Source organism: Choloepus didactylus, chromosome 5 (genome assembly GCF_015220235.1).
Source record: "Choloepus didactylus isolate mChoDid1 chromosome 5, mChoDid1.pri, whole genome shotgun sequence".
NCBI lineage: Eukaryota > Metazoa > Chordata > Mammalia > Pilosa > Megalonychidae > Choloepus > Choloepus didactylus.
In genome coordinates, this window is record NC_051311.1 from 129133928 (window position 1) to 129150442 (window position 16515).

Consider the following 16515-nt stretch of genomic DNA (forward strand, 5'->3'; position numbering starts at 1 on the left):
GTTGATTCACCTAGAGTAGACTGCAGTCTTTATGCCATGAAAGCAGTGAGAGGGACAGGTGCAAAACTCACTTTCTCAGCCATTTCATGAGAGTGGTGCAGCGAATGCTCCCTTTCTGAGAACATCCTCCTCTGCTCATAGCTGGCTAGTCGACAAGTGAGCCACGAAGAGAGGGTGCAGCCCCCAATCCCGATGCATGCGAGAGACATGGAGGCAAGATGCAGAGGATAGAGGGAAGAGGTCTTCTTTGTGACAGCCCGAAGGAACTGAAAGTTCAGGATGCCACCAATGAGTCCACAGATACAGCAGGCTGAAAAGAGGATCATCTGGTAAGAAGAAAGAAAGACTGTGTTAAAGTTGAGTAGGCAAGGCTGCCTGGGAGAGAAGGACACCCCTCAGCTACATGCCAAGGATGGCTGACCTAAAAACCGTCTGAAATAGATCTTAATATGCCTTTTGGAGAAATGAATCATGAGCAGATAACACTCACATTTAGGGACTGAGCCCAGATTTTCTGACTTCAAATTCAGTTTTACTTGGCCAATACTCCCCAAATATCTAAATATCTTCTTCTCATTGAATTGTAATCAGGACCTCCTAGCTTCAAACCTTTGTACCTCCCTAGTGTTGTGAGCTTAGGGAATTTAGTTAAATTCTTTTTTTCATTCACTCTGTATTTTACTGTGTGTGTCCAGTTCCACATCAGGTGGCTTACGGACTCCCTGCAAACGGGCACTGTCTTACAATCTTTTGTTACTCCAGGGAACCTCAATGAAGAACACACATGAATACTTCATGAGATTGTTTTGTCAAAATATAGGATATGGCTTTGCTCTTAATCCTACTATTGGTTTGATTTTAGTCTCCATTAATAGAGTCAGGGGTTTTATTCAACCTAAATATCATAGTATCCCCTACAAAACCTAGTACAATATCTTCTTTGCAGTAAATGTTCTGTGAATATGTAACAAATTTAATTGAGAATTCTAATAACATTAAGAATTTTATTGTATTTTTGCATTAGTCTATGTCCTCCTATGGGCTTTTATAATGCTCTACAGTGTGATACTAATTTGATCACAGAACCTTATTTCCATGCACCTGTGGAACATCGTCTCTTCTCCGGTAACTTCTCTTGTTCATCAATATAATATGTGCATTCCCAACTCAATGATATTTTTCCTTTACTAGAAATACTTTTGCTTCTTCCTTGGACTCTTAGATGGAAGGTCCAAATCAAGTCCTACCTTTCTCAGAAAGCTGTCCAAAATCCCTCTTTGTTGTAATTCCACAGGGCAAATGGCTGCATCATTGACATTCACATTTAGTTTCAGGTATACTGCTGTTGACATTTGTACAGTTGAGATTATCAAGCCCTTATTGGGCACAGTTAGGCCCTGAACCAGTTGCTGGCAGGACAGAGAAAGAGCTCACAATTACTTACTGCATTCTTGTGAGAGAGAAAAATCCAAAAATTCAACGTGGTATGGTAAATGTTAAGAAATAGGGATGAATGGGGTGCCCTAGGAGTAGAGTGGAGGGGGACTTAGCCCAACCAGGGGTTTCAGAGGAGGCTTCTTTGAAGAGATACTGTCTCAGCTAAGCCCATGCAGTTCTCAGCAGAGGGAAGGGGATGGATGTGTGGAACAGCACGATGGCAGAAAGAGCTGCAAGGAGTTTTTTTTGCTTGGCCTTCCTTATTGTGTCTGTCTCTCACAGTACTTATCACCAGGGCTGAAAATCCAGCGGTGGAAGAGTAGATTCTTTTTATAGTTCATTAAAAGTAATATTGAAAAATCAATTACCAAATAATTGAATCACTCAGCTAAATGGGAAGTTGTAGCTCCCAATTTCAAACAGTATCAACCAGTTATATTCCATTTGAAAGTATATTCAGATGGCATGCAGTTTCTTGGGAATCTATTTTGGTGTTTACTCTTTCTCAGAAAACATGGTAAGATTACATTCTAGACTTCAAATAATGAATTACTTTTAATTAAGAAAGTAAGTGACAGATTTAATTTACTACCAGAAGAAAAAGCATAACTGTCCTGATGTTATTCTCATTAATTCTTTAAAAGCATGGCATTTCATAAAACTGCAAACAGAACATTCTCACCTAGGAATTATAATGTTAGAATTTTTACCATATATTGTTTTCAAATTCCACCAGGTGGGAGATTCTAGACTCCAGTAATATTAGGACTTGAGAAATTTTCCCATGATTTGATTCAAGGTTAGAAAATTTTTGATAGCCAAATGCTGTCTGTGGAAACCTCAGAGAGTACAGGAATATAAAATGGGCAGTAGTTTCTAAGAAGTTCACAATTTCATTTTGTTTTATAACTTATGGGAAAATTAGCAAGCCAGAAAAGAGTTACTAGGGCCTTTTTAAAGTTTCCTTACTTGCTTACTTTTTGTAATTCAAGTCCTGATAAATCATTACTACAACAGCCATGTAAAGTCTTGGTAGAGAAAGGATGTAGAAAGGTTGAGCCATGACTAAAAGTGACATTAGAATCATAAATGCAAATTAGGAACCTCCAAGGAAAGTTTTTCCAAAAGTTTCTTTATTCCTATCATGTAATAAAAAATGTAAAAAAAAATAAGAAGGGGAATGGGCTTTTTAATTCTTTTTGTTGCATTAGATATTCTTACAGAGGAAAGCATGATTAGATAAATAAGTTAAACAAAAATAACTGCAATATTCCCTATTCCCTGCTCTCCTCAGTTAATGGGCCTTCCCTTGGAAAACTCTTCTTAGGTTCAGGGATCATTTCTTAGAATCCATGTGTACTATTAACATTGTCAATTTGCAAAGATCTATTATCTTTCCTGTGGTACTCAATAAAATAGGCTGTGCCTTTTATTTCTTCCCAAACTCTCAAAAAATGTCCTGAAGGCATTTGCTTCAACATGCAGGGGCTTCCCTTCAGCCAATGTTGGAGTTAGCTGGGAGCATGCCCCATACCCCCTGAACCCCACGGAGTACCATAAAACATCTACAAATACTTAGACAGTGCACTCACAGTAAAAACAGATTAAATTAAATTTAAAACTTTGAGAATCAACTATGACCATAATGACACTGCTGTCTTGATGCTTTGGAAAACTTGTTTTACAGTCAAAGAAGAGCAGGAATCCTTAGACCCACTTAAATCTCCCATGAATGCAAGCTGTCTTTTTTAGCTTATGGAAGAATGCATATGACTGGGCATCTATAAACTGGAAAACTGGAGCCTGGCATCACAGCAGTCTTTAAGGGTTGCATGTTCTTGCTATTTAAAGAGTATATCAAAGCTTTTCTTTTTGTCACAGTCTCTAATAATCTTGATGGTTTTCTTTGAAAATAAGAAAGACAGGATTTGTCAGTCTTCTTTTTATCCCAAACGAGTAGCATTCTGCCTATGAAAATTGGCTAGTCAGCATTTCATTTTGCAGCACTTGCATTTCAAATACCTCAATGCAAAACACAAGCAGGGCAAAAACTTACGACAAGTCCAGATTTTTTTTTGGCGCACAATATTCCACAAATGCCACAAAGAAGGAACTGCAAGGAGAAAGAAAGGCAATTATTTCATATTCAAAGATAGCAAAACCCCTCCTTTTTATCTTATAGTTCACTCGTGACATCTGCTACTGGGAAGCCTGAATTATTATTCCTTTTTGTTTTCATTTCCCTCCAAAACTCGGAAGGAATATACCTTGTTTTAGAATAGCAGGGGATAAAAATGTTAACTCAAATGAAAATGTCTTTTTGCAAGATTAATATAGGTAATTGGAGGATTTAAGCAAAGCTGGAATCAATTTTAGCACAAGGAAAAATTATGAAGAAAATGAATTTATAGTTTTGTTCTTCCCATCCCCTTTCATGTCTTCTTAACCCTTTTTATCCTTCTCAGAGAGGAAAGTGGTATAATACATTCATTTATACTAAGAATTCAATAGGTTATCTGACAGGTAGGAAACCTAGTATAAATAAAAAGATAAGGCATTAGACAGGGAGATGATTTTGGAAAGAAACATTCTTTGTATCCTTCAAGCTATGTCAGGAGAAGACCACCTCCTCAATCTACCAGAAAGACTGATCTTGCTGATACGTCAGAAGAACACAAAGGTATGAAGTTATTAATGTTATTTCTTGTAAATAAAAAAACTATGTTAATATAATTGCTTTGCAAAACCCGCTACATTGAGTCATCTGCTAATATTAGTCTATCTGGTTATCATAAAATGGTAAACTGCTTAGAAACATTTAGAGCCATGTGAATTCAAATTTACACATACATCTGATGTTAGGAAAACCATATAAATAAAATAACAGATACATTAATAAATAATATGGCCACTAAGAAATTTCAGATATGCCAAGAAAACTTTGAATATGGCTAAGCTTGTTTCCATTTGATTATGGATTTAAAAAAAAAATCGCTATCTCAAGTTACAACTAACAATATAAATGGCTGTAAAAGAGTAACATCTGGTAAATTTTTAAAACTACACAACAAAATATTCTATGGATTACCTGGAATAATAAGCATGTGTGAAACACCAAGGATATTTGATAAGAAATAAGGGAAGTTGTTCCAAGGGAACTTTCCCTATGAGGGAGAAACTGATTATAAAGCAGGTGATGGTACAACAAGACTGTTAGATCAAGGGACACACAGACATACAAGAATTTGGCATAAAATATAGACAATCTTTCTATAATGGTGAAAAGGATTAGGATCATTTCTTCAATAAATGTTATTAGGACAATTTGTTAACCTTCCCTGACATCACACATTGAAATCAGTATGGAAATTTGAATATTCAGATGTATAAAAAATTCATAAATGTGTTAGAAGACAATAAAATTAAATATTCATGTAATTTTCGAGTAATGGGAAAGATTTTCTAAGCCTAATACCAAAGTCATAGGTCAAACATAAATATTTATAAATATTATTACAGAAGATTGTAATTTTTAAATGTCAGAAATATAACTCTCAAGGGCAAAAAAATAAATTGGGATTATATTCAGAGCATATAAGATAGACACAGGGTTAATATACCACATAAAGAGATTTAACAAAACATTTTTACAGCCATAAAATCATGAGGAATTGGAAACTCAGAGCTTTATAAAACTTGAAAACTTGCATAATTTTAGAAGTCTTTAAAAAGCTGTTGTTCAGTGACTGTTTCTCACCACCTCTTGTATCCCTGGTCTAATGATCTTGTTCTCATTTGGACTCTTTTTTACTGATCCATTTCGTATCTTTCAAGGCTGTGCTTAAGCAATTCCACAGCTTAGATCTTCTGTACCTCACAGTGCTCCCACGCTTCATATCAAAGCCCAAGAATGTCCTCCCCCTTAAGCTTCCTTCATTAATTAACCCATTATTCTATCTGAAAGTTTGTTTACCCTGAACTCAATTTTGCAGTAATTTAAGAGCAGGATAGCTTTGTGCTCCTTAGGTCTCTTTTGAGATCTAAAAACACTGGCATTATTTACTTAGAGTAAACCCAAAGGGACTTCAAGAGCTAAATAGAGTTTCCCATCCCAGCCACTTGGTTGGAACGTCCAGGTGGCAATGAAATTGCTACTTCCTGTTGCTTCACTTCACTGGGATGGAGCCACAAAACTGGAGTTCAAACTGGAGGGGAATCAAACTATAGTTTTCCACTCTCCCTCAGGTCAGGAGTATAAATACTCCCCAGTAGTTACGGTATCCAAAATCCACATTCCTTAGAGAAAATCTGTAGTCTGAGAGAAACAAACAAACAAACAAAAACACACATGAAATAGGAAGTATATAAACTCATGGAATTTCTGAGGAGGATCGAAGAGATCCTGGTTGAAGTTTAGGTACCACTATTTGTGAAGAAGAGAAAAAAGGCCCAAAGAGTAAGTAAAATGACCATTTACCTCTTTGGCTATTTTTCCTTACCCCAAGTCATAGAGTTAAAAGGGAGTTTAAAAAAATGATTTGATTCAGCCCCCTAATTTTACATGTGGGGGACTGGATGTCCAGACAGGTTCAGTGACTTGCTCAAGGTCATACATCAAGGTCATACAATGCAATGTAACTTACAGACTTTGTTAAGGGTACAACTTAACTTGTTTCTGTAATGTCATGGAACTGTTTTTCAAGTGGATTTTAGGAGCTAGTTCACTGTGCTTTATACTAGCACATTCTACCATTATGTTTTCAATGAGCACCTGCCACCTACAACTGCTTTCTTTGTCCTTGCTGTTGTTAAATTTTGTTGTAATTAAAATAATTAGAAAATTAGCCAATTGTGTTAGTCTAAAATTGTCATCTTATTTTATGAGATGATCTTCTATAATATTTAAAAGTACATTTTGAAAAAAAAAAAAAAGTACATTTTGCTCAACATAATTTTATCCAGATGCAAAGCACTCACCAACACTATTGAAATTATGAAACAAGTAAAAAAAAAAAAATCAACTGAAAAAAGTTAAGCTGATGGTTAGTTTCTATATCTATGAACATGGCCTGAAATATAAATTTATATAAGAAAATATAATTTTATTTCTGAAAAAATGGTCTGTTTAAATCCTGAGAGGGTTATTTGCTTTGCTCTTACTATAAAGCAATATAAATGCAGTGATCTAATAATAGGGCTCCAAGTGCTACACTATGTAATAAATCTAGTCCTCTAAGTAGAATCCATTTGATTCCAGGTTAGATTAAATTCAGCATATGTCTAAAGTTGCAAACCCATTGTAGGATAAAATGGAGATATTATGGAAACAGCATTCTATATTTTGAGTGATTTTTTTTTTATGAAAGATCTGTGGAGATTTCCATTTTTGCTTAGGATGTAGAAAACTGCAAAGATGTCACTCCCACCCTAACAATAAAAAGCTGATACACAACAGGATCGTAACTTATCTAGAGCTCATCAGAAAGTTGAGGTTTTAAGGCAGCCAAATAACTTCAGAGAGGAATAAGCTCCTCCTAGGAGAGACAGCATGCTGTGTCACCTGTAGCAGAGCATGAGCAAAAGAGATGCTGGTTGCCATACAAGTTATACCGGTTTGTATATATTATGTCCCCCAGAAAAAGCCATGTTGTTTGATGCAATCTTGTTGGGGCAGACATATTAGTGGGGATTAAGTTGGAACATTTGGATTAGGTTGTTTACATGCAGATTTGCCCCACCCAACTGTGGGTGATAACTCTGGATAATTTCCATGGAGATGTGGCCCTGCCTATTCAGCATGGGCCTTGATTAGTTTACTGGAGCACTGTACAAGCTCAGAAAGAAGGAGCGAGCTTGCTACAGGCAAGAGGGACACTTTGAAGAACACACAGGAGCTGAGAGAGGAGCTGTAGCTTACAGAGACATTTTGGAGAGAGCTCAGAGCTGAGTGAAGCTAAGAGAGGACAAACACCCCAAGAGCAACTGAGAGTGATATTTTGGAAAGAAGCTGAAGCCTAGAGAGGAACATCCTGGGAGAAAGCCATTATGAAACCAGAACTTTGGAGCAGACATCAGCCATGTGCCTTCCCAGCTAACAGAGGTTTTCCAGATGCCAATGGCCATCCTCCAGTGAAGCATTAGCAAACTAGAACATAAGCGTATGAGAAGAAATCAGATAAAATTGTAAAAAACCAAAGGATGAGTAGATTCCATGTCTGTCTAAAATACCTATAGGGGCCTCAGACATGATGAGAGTTTGCATTCATTTGCACATCCTTTCCCATGGGCAGCCACTCAGAACCTATGGGAAAGATTTGGGGCTGGAGAGAAGACCAGAGAGAACTCTTTCATGAAGCAGGCAGGCAAAAGGTGACTAGATGTCATGGAGGCAGGGGATAATCATAAAAACACTACACCCTATCCTTTGCTCATTCAAAACTAACCCTTAAGCTGCTGGGGAAAGGGCAGCAATTTCTCTTTCTCACAGGGCTCAAAGGAGGCAATCAGTGGCTGTGAGGTTGCCAGGCAACTGAATAACCTTAAACAAAAGAGGGAAAAGCCCCTCCAAAAAGAGACTGGAACATGTGTGCTGTCTCACCTGTGGCAGGACATTGGAGGAACAGACACCAGTTGTCATGTAAATGGTTGTTGTGTATGGGGAGATGGGGAAAGGGGACAGAACAAAGCTCTGCTCCTTCCTTGGACCTTCTCTCCAATGAAGCAAATCCTTAAGCCACTGATAAAGTGGCAGCAAAGCCCATCATTCCCAGGGCATAAAAAAATTCAGATTGCTACTATAATTGGAGGAAACTAGAAAAAAATTCTCTGCTTCAGGGTAGAGGTAGGAAATAATTTTGGACCTAATATTCTATGCCTGTACTAAATAGTGATCATTAACAATGGGGGGCGATGCAGGAACCTCCCACACAAGAACCACCACAGATACAAAGCAGAGCTTGTGTGCTGCAGGGAGGAGAGACCAGAATGCCTGGAAAGCCCTGCCCCTGAGGCCAGGTTCACAGGAGTTCCCTAAACTGAGGCTGGAGCAGGACAACAGAGAGCACTTTCCTCTACCCCCTAACTGCTTCGCATCATGAACCTAACAGGTCAGGGTAACAAGCCAGAGCAAAGGACCACTCAGGCAAAGGAAAGAGCAAGGGAGAGAATCATAAGCAAGTTCAAAGTGACAAATTGGGGGAAATATTTGCAATTTTCAAACAAAAGGCTAATTGCCTTAAGTAAAATGAGCTGGGAATCAAAAAGGAAACGACTAAAAATCTGATAGGAAAATAGGCAAAGAATATGAACAGCTACATCCCAGAAATACAAATGCCTCCAAACATGAATAACTTTTTCAATCTCATTCATAATAAGAGAAATGCAATTTCAAAACAACTCAGATACTTTTTTTCACCTATGCAACAGGTAAAATTCCTAAAGTTTCAGAAGTCTGATAATATTGGTAAGGATATAGGGAACCAGACACTCATACCTTGCTTGCGGGAAGGTAAATCAATAGCTCCTATAAGAGTAAATTGGCAACAGTTATCAAAATTACATATGTGTGTGAGTACATATGTATGTATACATGTATACATGTTTGTATGCTTGTGTGAGTTTGCTTCAGCAGTCCCACATTTGAGAAGTTATCTAAGAGATACATCTGCAAGTGTGCAAAATGATGTATCAAATTATTTATTTTAGCATTGTCAGTGTTAGAACAAGAGGAAATATCCCAAATGTCAGTTGGTAGAGAATTGTGTAATTCAATGGAAATCTCTGTGGCTATTTAAAAAGTAGGAGAAAGCTCTGTTTACACTGATATGGAAATTTCTTCAGCATATACAGTTAAGTGAAAAAAGTAAGGTATAGAATCATGTGTGTAATATGCTAACTGTTGTGTAAAAATACCAGAAGTATATAATAATCTATATACAAATTTTCTCATGCATGCATAAAGTAGCTCTGGAAGAACATGTAATAAACAAACAGTAGTGGTTACATGGGTTGGAGGGTAATGGCAACCCAATGAAGAATGGCAGACTTTTTTACTGAGTTCCTTTGGTTTTTTCTATTTTTGAGCCATGTGCAGGTGTTATCTTTTCAAAAAGTTAAATAAGAAACCTATTTGCTCAAAGCAAAATTATTATCTAGGTATTAGGAAAAAAATAACCCTCCAAAATTCACCCTTACTAGTATATGACTTATGGCCTCAGGCTCCCTGTGGGTATTTAAAAAATACCAAAAAAATCTCTCCAATCTGCACATTTTAAGAATGTGTATTTGGGAAAGGGGGTGGCAGTCCATATTTTGAGGTCAAAAGGCTCTAGTAGTTTTTCTTAAATCACAACAATGAGGCCATCATCTTAACTCCCTATGCATAAGGTTGCTTTTGCATGTTGAATTGTGTTGAATTAAGAGCCTGCTACAAAAGTGCCACAAAATGGGTTACGAGAACTGAGTCTAGTCCCTTTTTCAAAGAAATGAAGCCCATCACAGAGAATTGAAGCTGAAAGCTGAGTGCAGTTTTATTCTCAGTTAAATATAATGAATCATAAACCGCTGTATATTAAGGTAGAGGCAGCTTCATCTTCAATGACCAATATATTTTATCTTTGTTTAGAGAAAGTAGTTCTAAATATTCATAATAGTAGGTGAAATAAACCTTTTATTTTGCAAGCACTTTGATAGTCCATCAACTCTAGAAAACAACGGATTAAAAAAAGGGAATTTTGCTCCATTATGGGCAAATCAATGAAGAAAAGAAATTATGGAGGAAAGAAGCAGTTTTGAATCTCATACAAAAAGAAAATTAAATGAGTTATTTAATTTGCCATGACTGGCAATGTTAGTGTAACACATCATCTATTAGTTATATCCAGCTTTGCCAAAGCTTCTCAGACAAAGCTGTGTTGTCAAAATAAAATTTCTAGATAACATAATGGAACTTCAAGCTGAATGAATGGATCAGTAGATGGATGGATGAATGTATAGTATGCACAGGGAGGGGCAGAAATTAATCAAATTTATTCAATCCCAAAACATATAGCTAGGTGCAACTATTTCTTTTCAATGAACAAAGTCCAGTTTACCTCTATTCTTCTGAAACACTAATGGTTGGTAAGATTAGATTAGTTCTCTTCTCAATGGTAGCATTTAAAAATAATTTGGATGACTTTGACCTTTTAAGTGTCACAGTTATAGCTTTTAAAGTTTCCTTCTCAATCCTCAGATGCTCTTGTGATGTCAATATAAGTATACTTTACTACATAAAAGCCACGGAAAAAGATATTACCTTAGCACTGACTAACAATTGCCAGAAGATTCTTATTTAGAGGCGAGAAGTGATTTCCCAATCTAGAAAAGGCTGGATTCTTGATTATGTAAGACAGAAATGATTTGGGAAAGTTACCTACCTGAGTATATATATTCTAGCTGCTGATTCACTTTCTCCCTTGGCTTCAGAATAGGCACAGAATAGCTTTTTTCCCTCATGGTGAATCTAGAAATTGGGAAGTGTCTCAGCACTCTCATCTGGTACCTACCATCACTTAGTCTCTTTTATGGCCAATTGTTCTGCGTGACTATGTATGGTTCAAACCCCAACTTAGCCTTGAGCAATCACTATCCGATCCCATTCAGAAACTTTCTGCTAGGAGAAATCCAGATACTTTTGATTTAATCAAAATCAAATAAGCTAAAAACAATAAAAAGATTTCAGCAAATGCTTCAGCTGTTAAAAATATCAGAATCTGTGTTTTTTTTGTTTGTTTGTTTTTGTTTTTTTTTTTAATTTTAATGGAGTCAGTGCTTTGTTACTCTCTGGTTCTTTTAAGCCGTCAGGTACTATACCAGGCAAGCCAAGCCTGGCTAAATGCAGAGATTCTGAAGGAAAGAGTGGAAGCCCTCATTTACTGATTAAAATTTCTGGCCTATCCTGGAAAGGTTATGACTAAAGCTAGCTTCTTATCATGTTTATGAGTTCCTTCCTGGGAGAAAGGGAAGACTATCCTGGGGATAGAAGGGTCTCCCAAGAACAGCTTTAACAAATGTTAGGGCTATGTCACATTAATAATAATCCTGACTCTATGTGTACCCTTCACTGAAATCCCTTGTAAGACATCTCTCAAAGGGAAGGGATCTCTCTCCACTGGTGATCTGAAAATATGTCCATCTTGTTTCAAGTAAAAAGATTTTGCCAAACTTCTTGATATTTAGGAAGTATATGAAATATGTCCATCTACTTGCCTTTTATTCCTTGAGAATCTGCTTTTGGTCACATTAACAATTAGACCCAGTTTAGTCCAAATGAGCTGAGCCGGAAAGTGTTGACAAAATTTCTCAAAGAATGAATTGACCAGACCATTTTTATCAGAATGACATGGGGATAGTCATTAGAAATGAACATTTCTGGGCCCCTCCTAAAACAGATTTTGATGGGCTGGGGTCCAAGACTTTGCATCTTAAATAATTCCCAAGGCAACTTTCATGCTCCCATAATCTGAGAACCTTCACTATAGACTCAAAGACTGATTTAATTCTCTACTTTTGCTTCAATGAGCTGGTCCCAGCCCTATGTGGGACTTACCATGGGAGTAAAAGTCCTGATGTGTAACTGGGTCACTTTGGGAGCAACAATGGATGACTAATATAAGACCCCGAAGACTCCTTAAGCTTATGTGATGAACCAGGGTGTACCTAGGTTGAAAGCCCAAAAGAGAAGCCTCCAATGAGCTCTCTTTCCTGAAGTGTTTAAATTCTCATATAGAACATTTATCTCTCCATTCTAAAGGTGTTATGCCATTTGTCAGAAGCACTCCCCAAGAAGTAAGGGGGTATTGGTCACACTTACCTCCATCAGCCATGGGGGAAGGAAGTTAATGTTGCTTTTTCTATTTCCTAATACTATATAGGCATTTTCAGCCTTTGCATTTTGAGTTTTAAGTGGTTTATCTCTGACATGCACATTTCACCCATCAAAGAACTGGTGGTATAACTGGGCTTTTAAAGTCTTTTAAGCTTTTGATTTTCTGTTCTCTGTGTTCCATGGTGATGAATCATTTCTAGGGATCAGAACATCTGTATCGAAGGTAGGCCTATCAGTATTTCACACAGACTCTCTGAGGGATGGGAAAATTGATTCTCTATGGGACATTAATAAATGGAAATTTTCTTGACCAACATTTTCTGTCCGTATCTTTTTCTATTTGTCTGTTTCCCTCTCTCTTTTAAGACCATCTGGAACAGTTGACTAGAGACTTTGGAAAAAATACAGGGAAGAAATTTACTTCCACTCTGTGGGCCAGCATCACAGTTTATATTATTTAGCTATTCTCTTTCTGTTTGCCACGATTCTCATAATAAATATTTTTTTACTGGATTGGTTAATAAATTATGATATATCCATACAACAGGATAGCATCCAGCTACTAAAAGTGATAATGTACAAGGATGTTCAATGACATGGAAAAATAATAACATCACAAGCAAGACACCACAGCAAAGACATGTATAAAAAATGCCATTTCCATTAACATATATATTCTTTTTTTTATTGTGAATCCTAACATATGTTAAGAGTGATAACCTTCAAAGTTTTCAATCTCTTTTACACACCTATTTAGTTAACTTGAAACTGATTTTAAAGGATAGCAAACATGCATTAGACCTTTCCAGTATCTGGTTCAAATGGACTACCAGAGAGCTCTAAAATCCTGACCAGATGAATAGGAGACTTGCAAATCAAATCTCAAAAGGGGTCACCAAAGGGCTTCTAAGATTAAAAACTGAACATTAATTTCTCATTGTCTCTAAAGATCTAAAATAAGATCTTACATGAACATGAATCAGGCTGTTAAATCTAGCAGTTTTGGGAAATGAATCTGGAGAGTGAGGTTTTTGAGGACTAGATTCTGGTAGGAATATTTGTAATCAAAGTGCAATATCGATGTAGATGATTTATGACCTTAGGCTAACAAAGGACCCAGGGAAGATACTGAGCTTCTGAGTTGTTTTAAGAATGTCTCTGAATGGTGGCTTCTGAGTCTCATTGATTTATGTCATTAAGATGATAGCTTTCAGTTTTCTCTAGACAAAGAGGATCATCATAGAATGATTTTGAAAACTTTTTCCAGCTTTCCCTTGAGTCCTTTATTACTCAGCAACTTTATTAGGCCAGTACAGATGCATAGAGGAGTTAACACTCGGAAGTCCTTGAAGTATTATAAGAAGATACTATGGTGAATCAAAAATAATTTATGTTCTTACCACAGCCATACAATAGGTGCTGGCTCTCAAAAAAAGCAAAAAGATTAAGCCTGACAGATTTTCTATTTCCTGGAGTTAAGGTATGCTTTTACTGAAAAACCTACAAAAGTTGCAGAGAGAAATAATGTAGCAAAAACACATAATTTGAGGAGACATAAAAGACACTTGTGTTACAGAATTTGGAAGAACTATTAAACACTGAACTCGCCATCAATATCTTTCAACACAACAGTTATTTGCCTTACTGGAAGAAATTTGGAAGAGGCTAGAGAAGTAAATTCATGGGCCTTTATTCTCATTGTCCAGTTCCTTTATGTTTGATTCCTGTTAAAGGACTCCAAACAAGTGTAGTTCTCTGATGTTCTGTTGGGATAAATTTTAGCCCACTTTCCAAGAACATTAATTAATTAATATTCTTTATAGCATTGTGTGAGTTATGGGAGCTATAATGGACTTGGCAAGAAGGAGCTGCCTCCAGATGTAGATTTAGAACTTAGAGAATTTTTTCATTCCTTTCTTCTGACCGTAAACCTTTCTTTGGAGCTAAGACAACTGTAGAACATCTCTATCATGGTTGGCAAAGTTTGTTTACTGTCTCAGCATGCATTTCTTTAGGGTTGGTTTCAATTATATTAATAATAGCCTTAGTTAAAATAATAAATACCTTTAGGGTTGGGGAGGAATATGTAGTATAATATTCATAATAATAAAAACAATGGGCTAACATTTATTGGGAATTTGTGCTAAACTGTTTACATGCATTATCTAATTTACTGCCCACATTTCAGCTGAGCAAATTGATCCCTGGAACAATTTTACCCATCCTACATGTGGCAGAGCTAATAATCAAACATAGGCCTTTCTAACTCTAGAGGCTGAACCCATCTAAGATCTTCTTATCATGATTTTACCCCCAACTCTTTCAGTCTTCGTTGCAGTTTTGCTTTTTTTTTTTTATCCTTTCCATATTAGAGAAAGCTCTTGGAATAGAGATTAAAATATGCCCCAGACATTTTGGTACTGGGGCAACAGAAATCAAAGACAGCTTGGTTTCTAATGAATATCATTTTGGGTGGTCATGAGACATGGGATCAGATGGAAAATATTCGGGGCCAACAGGTTAAGTTGGTATAAGGTAGCATTTTCCCTTAAGGGTCATTTGATCTTCTTCTCTGAGGAAGTATTTTCCTACCACTTGGTGGCAGTAGCTACCAATTCATTTGCAAGGTTGTTTTCCAATTTACAACTGAAATACTGGTCTTTATCTCTAGTTGGAAGTGACTTTAGAAAAGGCTTTTGCTGTTCAATTAATTAACCTCTTCTTGCAATTTACCTATTTCTACTAGCTCATCTCCGATGGATACATTTTATTATTATTAATAACATATATCCTCTATATCACTTAGGCAATGCCCTCCTGCTTCTCCTAAACTGAGGTCATTGGATTTTACTTTAGGAAAAAAACCACGTAGAATGACAATAGGAATATTTCCTCCATTCAACATTACAGATTTAGAGATGTGCAATCGTGTGGCTGACCAAAGCAGGTGAATGCAGAGCTTAGAAAGAATGGATAGGAGGCGTTATTAAGCCAGAAATACATGCTCATTGAGCATCAGCTTATTCTTATGGGTTTGCAAGTCTCAAGAGACTTCTAGCATATTGTTTCAATCCACACAACCAGTACATATTAGAGAAGAAGATACTAAGTTTCAGAGAAGTTTAAGAGATCTTCTCCAAGATAATACAGCTAATAAATGGCAGAAGAAGGATACAAATCCAGGACTGACTGCAAAGCATATGCACTTTCCAAAGTTTCATGCTACCTCTCTGATAATGTTGTTACCATTACTAAGGGAAGAAGCATTAAAGAAAGACTTCTGATTTTTAAGAACAAAAGGGAATATTGTTAAGGATGCTCAACTCTCCAGTGAAGAGAAAAGAAAAAGAAATGAGTTTATGGTAATAAAGCATAGATTATGTTTAGACTTACAGGTAGGTGGAAAGTTGGAGTGACCAAATAAAAAGAGTTAATTAAGTCATATCTTTTTTGGGAGGTATAGATAATTAGCTGCCTTAAATAGTTGTATGGTCTTGTCTAAAAGCGGAAGACAAGACTAAATAATCACTAAAATTTAGCCCTTAAAATCATGTGTATTTTAGAATATGTTAGAGCATGATGAAATGTTTGTAATACTATTTTAAGTTTAACAAAACAGCAGAATATAAAACTGTACGCACATTTTGCACTTATTGCAAATATTATTTTCATACACACAAAGCCAAGAAATATGTCAAAATATAAACAGTGATTATCACTGAGCGTTGGGACTATTGGGGATTTCAATTTCATTTGTACTTTTCGTATTTTCCCAATTCTCTAAAGTAAGCTTGTATAAAGCAAAAGGATATTTAATTTAATATTCCCAGAAATTTATTCTGATACATAACATAAGGCATTGGTCTATGGCTTTGGCATTTATAGGGGTTAATGCATATGAAGCAGATGGGGGTGGGGGAAAGGCCGCAGAAAGAGCCTTTCTTAAAAGTAGAGTAAGACACACCAATAGACAAAGTGTAATATGAAAAGAGCTATCTAAAATATCTCCCTTGTTCTTAAATTCTCATCACATTAGTGATTTATTTGAGTTAAATCATAGAATTCTCAAGGTACATCCATTTAAAATACAACCTCTAACCTAGGTGGTGTTATACACACAAACAGTTAGTATTCATAAGAGGAAAACACCATGCTTCTTGCTCTATGTGTATGTAAGAAACCCTTGGTAATAATCCGTAGAATTCCCTGAG

The 16515-nt window shown here is 36.4% G+C and overlaps 1 protein-coding gene across 3 annotated transcripts in view; it reads right to left on the reverse strand.

The window, feature by feature from the left end:
• The window catches only part of TMEM196 (transmembrane protein 196), a 43571-nt gene that overhangs the window by 4933 nt on the left and 22123 nt on the right, over positions 1 to 16515 (reverse strand). For all 3 annotated transcript variants that reach the window (XM_037837511.1, XM_037837510.1, XM_037837509.1), the window contains exons 2-3: positions 3494 to 3550; positions 72 to 326 (exon numbers count right to left, since the gene is read on the reverse strand). In XM_037837511.1, coding sequence (XP_037693439.1) covers positions 72 to 326; positions 3494 to 3550 — 312 coding nt within the window. The remainder of the gene's footprint in view (positions 1 to 71; positions 327 to 3493; positions 3551 to 16515) is intronic.